At 31.0% G+C, this 6506-nt stretch overlaps 1 protein-coding gene and 1 long non-coding RNA gene across 2 annotated transcripts; one reads left to right on the top strand and one right to left on the bottom strand.

The window, feature by feature from the left end:
• Positions 1-3318: 3318 nt before the first annotated feature.
• LOC122198265 (uncharacterized) lies at positions 3319-4358 on the top strand. The gene is made up of 3 exons (XR_006192503.1): positions 3319-3478; positions 3948-4059; positions 4176-4358. It is a non-coding gene; the product is annotated as an uncharacterized LOC122198265 (long non-coding RNA).
• A 727-nt stretch (positions 4359-5085) lies between these two features.
• LOC111895063 (uncharacterized) lies at positions 5086-6162 on the bottom strand. The gene is made up of 3 exons (XM_023891182.2): positions 5530-6162; positions 5275-5487; positions 5086-5166 (listed from the first exon to the last, which is right to left on the bottom strand). Exons 1-3 carry the CDS (start codon positions 6160-6162, stop codon positions 5086-5088), a joined length of 927 nt encoding a protein of 308 aa, XP_023746950.2.
• Positions 6163-6506: the final 344 nt, after the last annotated feature.

The raw sequence follows: 6506 nt of genomic DNA, 5'->3' as shown, positions 1-6506 counted from the left end.
TCTGAATTAATTGAAGTTTTTTTTTTGGTTTATGTGAATATGATTTTGACCATTTTAGGTAGTAACTAAGACTTCAAATTTCATATATCAAAATGTAGGGAAATTGAATAAACTAACCATTATAAAAGAGGCTTTTAAAGAAAATAACCATATTTATTTAGTTTTTGAAAAATAACAATTTTCTCCGGAATGTCTGTTTTCGGAGTACTTTTCATATTCAACACACACACACACACACACACACACACACACACATATATATATATATATATATATATATATATATATATATATATATATATATATATATATATATATATATTTCGATGAATTTTAGATATTATTTTTTTGGATTCCAAATGCTACATTTCGGAATGTTTAATGTCACAATTTCTCAATTAAATGTCTAATTTCATGCACTGATATCATATATAGTTGACATTAATATGTTTTTTTTTAGCTTTTTGCTAAATTTAGTAAAAAATTAATTTTTTTTCTTGAAATTCCAGATTTTTTTCTTCGGATTTTAGACTAGTTCTAGAAATTCTAGTTTTTTTTTTTCGAAACCTGAAATTTTAGTATGGAATCTGGAATGTTGGTCCGGAATCCGGAATGTCATTCCAGAATTAGTAAAAAAAATGTTTTTCTTGGTCCAGAATACCTCATTTCAGTAAAAATGGTTATTTTTGCAAAAAAAGGGCTATTTTTTTTTAAATAATCAAAGATTACTTAATTAATTTCCTCAAAATGTGTTATTCCAAAATATTTGATTCTTTACATGTGCTTTGTATTTATTCCTCATTTTGAGTTGTAATTTATTTTTTCATTTTTTTTAATGTTTGTTTTTACAGCAACTTATTTTAGGATCTAAAAAAACAATGGTATTTCCATTTATAATTGTGTTGTTATTTATTTATTTATTGGTCTAACAAATTTTATATTTCATTGTATAACTATAACATAATTATTTTTTCATTTACCTTAAGTTAAAATCCTTTTTGATGTCTTGAAACCATTTTAGATATTAATTATATGATGATGTACTTAGGAACAAAACATCTATTGGATAAGAATATATGTTTGCAAATTTATGATTAATTATTACACCTCTCTATATTATTTATTTTGTCAAGTGTGTGGTTGATGTTTATTTAAAGTGTATATATATTCGTTTAAGTTTCAAATTGTTAAAACTAATGTTTCTTTCACTAGACTATTAAACACACTAGACAGTGCACCTAACCGTTCAATAGTATAGCTATGGTAAAAACAAGTGTCGAACTCAAGGAACGGTGTTTTGACTATCTTTATTTCGCTATTTACTACTTACTAATAAAATTAGAAAAGGTTTTGTTTTTCCTATCTTTGCAAGACTAGATACTTAAATTACCAAACTAACTAAGCTAAAACTAAACTAAGGCAAGAGAAAAACTATGAATTAACCAATGAGAGTAAGAGACTTTCGTTTAGCTTCGTATTTACTTGTTATTATGGTGAATTTATGGAAGTGCAATGGATTTTAGTTTCTTTAGTTACCGATTCCTAAGATGACCAAATTAGTATTCACCAAATTAATCATTTAGCAAACTAGTTTATTTATTTGGTGATCAAGCGGACAAACTTACGAGTTTACTAGTATTCGGTTCGAGTTATTTAGACTTATAATAGATTGATCAATTTAGTTCGTTGATTCAATTCGATATATGATTTGTCGGCATATATTACCTCCTACATTCTTTTACCTACTTTTCTACTTAACCGTAGGTTTTGTTCAAAACTCTAGTCCTACAATTTTACAATTCACAAGATCATAAGATTCACATTCAACTAAAGAATATAGTCATATTACCTTAATCAAATTCAACAATAAGCAGAGAAAATAGTTATCAAAAGCATGGAAGGTTCTTTAATAAGCTAAATCAACAAATAACCAAATTACTAAATCCAATCCATAAATTCAACCATAATTAAACAATCAATCCTAGGTTAAACGAAAGTCATGAGTTTTTTAGCTCATGATTTCAGCAAACAAAGACACAAAATCGAAATTCAAATAGATTGTCATGATAGATACTAATAAAAAATCAAAGTGAAGAGATTGGTTGCCTTAATTCTCCTACTTCCAATGACATGATCTAATTCCTTGCTTCCAAGCCGTAGAACAAGTGTTTTTCCTCCAAAAGTAATGATTTCTTCCAGAGCCAAAAGTTCCAATTCGGAGGAGAATGAAATCTATTTATAGTTTTCCCGAACTCAGAGCAACACGACGTGGTAAGGCCACCACGTCGTGGTCTTCGTGTTTATCCTGTGGTCTACAAGTCTCCGAAGCAAATCGGGATTCTTCAAGTCACCACGACGTAGGACATCCACCTCGACATGTTGGGTATTTTTCATCATTTTAAAGCTTTAATTTTGTACTTCCATCTCCCAGGTCCAGCTTCCACCTTCCTTTTTGCTCCAAACATGTCTTTTATCCCTACAACATAATTCATAACAAATTAAGTATCTTTTGTTCTAATAAGGGCATAAAACTAATAAAAATATTAAGTAATAATAATGTATAATTATGTGTATAAATATGCACATATTAGTGGTACATGGGTCTAACCTTGTATGAATAAAGATAAATCTTACAGACTTATCAACATATTCTAAAAACACGTGTAAAATAAAACCTAGGGTTGTTCTAAAAAATAACACGCTCAACCTCCTCCTAAAGGAATTAGTTTTTCACATCAAGTTACCATATACTTCATGTGTCATGTGCTGCCAAGGAAATGGTACCAATCATTTTGGAAAATAACTATGTTCCTAATAGTCCTTTACTAGGTGTGAGACCCATGTATTACATGGGTTTATTTAAAAAAAATTAAGTATAAAATTTTAACAATTTGAAAAGTTTAAATTTATAAGAAAAATGAGAAATTTTTTGAATTATTAAAATTAATGAAACTTTAATGCATTTGAATACATTACATATATAAACCATTTTCTAATAAATACCTTACATATATATTACCTTATATATTAAATGTGGAATTTTAATTTAATAAAATCAAAAATACAATAAAATGACAAGTGGAAAATAAAAAATTTAAAATTTCTAGAAAATGCCATGTGTCCAAATGAATGAGAAGAGGACATATGGCAAAAAAAACCTTCATTTATTATAATAGATGTGAATATCCATTTATAAATTTAGGGGTTGTTTGGTAATATTTGAATAATGTAGTCTTGAATAGTTAAGAGGTGAAACGGTTAAGAGGTAGGATGATTTATGTTATTTGGTAAATTTGTTTAATGAGGAAAAAAAATTCATTTAATTTCATTTCACTTTTTACCAACCAATGACGTGACATGGATGCATTGTTCAAGGGCAAGAAACACAATCAAACTCGATTCCTGATTGCTGGTGGTGATCAAGGCTAATGCTTCATATTGCGCTCAGTTGCTCCACCTCTTCTCACCCTGCCCTCAGGTACACTTATTGTTTCTAATGGATCGTCTTTCTATATTAGACATTAATGTGAAGTGTTCGAAGACGTTGTTAAAATCACCCCTCCAATATTTCAAGAAAATTGGAAATTAGTCACTAACATCTACAAACCCACGCTCCTTGTTCATTTCTCATGGTTATATAGATCCTGTAGTTCCATGATCATCCTCAATTTCTTATTCCATCGGTAGATATAATAGAGCTTCAAAGAAATCGTTCAAGTTATACATTGTCTTCGATTTCGTTTATTTCACTATTATTATGATTATGTTTTTGTTTTTCAGTCCCAATGTTTAGAAGGTTATACTTTTTATCAAAGTTTAAAATTTCCTTCTTTCATTGTTTTTCTACTTTTTTGGTGAATGTGGTCATCTTACATCACGTAGTCAAGGTATTTGATGAAATGCTTATGCTGTTTTTTACATTGGTTTATATGGTATTGTCTATCCAGGTGATTGGGGAGATTTTTATCTGAGCTACATATGTTTCCAGCTGATAAAAAAATATAGTATATTCTTCTGGGACTCTTTTTATAAACCAAATCTTCCATTTCCATGCTATTAGTAAGTGGAATAAGATAATTATACCTGCAACTTGATGCACCACTTTTATTGTGATACAAATTATTCTACAACAAATTTTAGATACTCTGTTACTGATGAACCAAATAATCTTAAAGTTATGCAGATTTCAGATTCTGACAGACCTCATTCCTCAAAATGATCAGAAAAGATACTGTTTCTTTCTTGTTGGAGTTCTTTTATTCTTGCTGCTGTATAGAACCTTTCTTGTAGTTTTCTAAGCTTGAATATTACTTTAGTAATCTTTCTGAGCTTCAATATAACTTTAGTAGTCTTTAGTATGGTGGGTCCTTCTATATTAATATATTAAAAAATAAAATTAAATAAAAGAAAAAGATAAAATATAGTATTAAAATGGTATAAATATCATTTTGTATGGATTAGAGACAGGCCAACTGTTTAAGAAATTGAAATAACAAACACCATTTACATCAAGTAAAAAAGTTAATGATTGAACTTATGACTTCTAATAGTCCATTAAAATGTTGTATACACTCTTTTAGTCCCTGGCCAGCTAATCGTTAAATCCATAAAGTACTTTCTTAACTAATCCTTTGTTGACCTAAATCGTCCCTGTGGTTTGTCCCTTTTTATGGATATGGTCCAATAACTTCGTTTATTTATTTATTTTTTGTCCCCAAAGCGACGTTTGGTAACAGTTATAGGGACTTTTTGTTTTTCCTAAAAAAACCACTTCTTGCAGCGCCGGTACAATGTATTGTATAGTCCGGTATAGTGTGCCTAGTTCTAAGACATTTCATAAAATATATGTAATTATGTATTCTATTACTTAACAATTTAACACTTCAAAGTTATAACATGAAATACTTAATAACAAAAGTACTAATTATCCAAACAGGAACAAAAGAAATACCACAATTACTTCATCATAATACTTAATAACAAAAATATTAAAATACCATAAAGGCATAAACTAGTTTATCCGCTGCCTTTTTCCTCTTTCATTCTCCACGCCTTCATCATCAAGGTTCTCCCACACCATTTCTTTTAGACGAGCACTTGAACATTCAATGTGATCACTTTCCGGATTGATGTCCCATTTTTTGTTGGGTCCGACTTTGTAAGATTCTGAAAACCGAGATAAAAGTCTAATATTAGAGTGAATATACACAAGTTTACCCGCTCTTGGGCCATTTAAACGATTCCTTTTGATGCTATGTATATGAGAGTATGTACTCCAATTCCTCTCAGTTGAAGAGCTACTAATCGGTTGCGAGAGGATTCGTTTGCCATGTCCGCCAAATCCAGAGTCTCCACTCCATATGTTGCCCACCAATCAATCGCATCCATAGTCACCGCATCGGCTTGTGTCCCGGCCAATGAATAAATTCCTTTCTTCATGTGAAAGGTTGCAAATTGCTCTCTCAACTGTTTCTCTTCTTCTTCACTCTACGAAATTTTTTCAAATGCTTTAAAAACACCAACAATTACTTCTCTGTCTTCATTGGGAGGATTTCTTTTCATGCCTCCTGGTGCCAAATTTGCAAGATAATGCTTGTCATAATATTTAGGATTTAAAGCAAATCCTAAACAATGGAGGGGGATAGTCATCTTGTCCCACCTTTCGAGCACAATTTCTTCAACTTTATTGTAATACATTGAGAATTTATTGTCCGTCATAGTCATAGCCTCTTTGATTTGACCCATCATATTGTCCCTTCGTTCATATATTTCTGCCATTTTCGGACCTTCACCATCACAAAACTTTACCATGTAAAAGATAGGTTTTGTGACAGCCAAAATGTGAACAATATCATCCCAAAAATCTTCATCTTTAATTGTATCTGCCACTCTATTAGCAAGTAGCCGAGTGTGCTCATCCGCCTTGTTGACCCATTCCCGCCACGAGTTTATGACAATAGTAGTAGCAAGTGCTTCCCTACACTTGGTTATTCTTTTCAACAATATGTAATGTGATGCAAATCGTGTTTGTACAACCTTCAACAATTGCAATTTCGAGTTGTCTCTAAAGAAAGCTAAGGCGTGTGTGTGGTTTAAAAAAAACATGACAATACCCTTCCCTCTGTTATATGTATCGGTCAGCCAGTCAAATTGCTTTGCCATGTCTTTAAAAATCAAATTTAAAGAATGTACACAACAAGGGGACCAGAAAATATGTTTATATACCTTCTGTATTTCTTATCCAGCCGCCTTGCAATTCGTTGCGTTATCGGTTACAACTTGAATAACACTACTTGGACCAATCTCCTCAATAGCTTGTGGAAGAAACTTAGCAATCTCCACCCTCGTCTTCTCAATCCCCGAAAAGGCCTCCGTGTACATAAAAGTTGCACCACGTGAATTTTGTGCAATAACATTTATAAGCGGTTCAATTTTTACATTAGACCAACCATCCGAGATAACAGATACTCCTTGCATTAACCACGTGTGTTTGACCGGATCAAGTT

The sequence above is a fragment of the Lactuca sativa genome, chromosome 1, assembly GCF_002870075.4.
Source record: "Lactuca sativa cultivar Salinas chromosome 1, Lsat_Salinas_v11, whole genome shotgun sequence".
In the NCBI taxonomy this organism is placed as follows: Eukaryota; Viridiplantae; Streptophyta; class Magnoliopsida; order Asterales; family Asteraceae; genus Lactuca; species Lactuca sativa.
The sequence above is the reverse complement of the archived record's forward strand: the minus strand, read 5'-3'. Positions and strand labels throughout refer to the sequence as shown.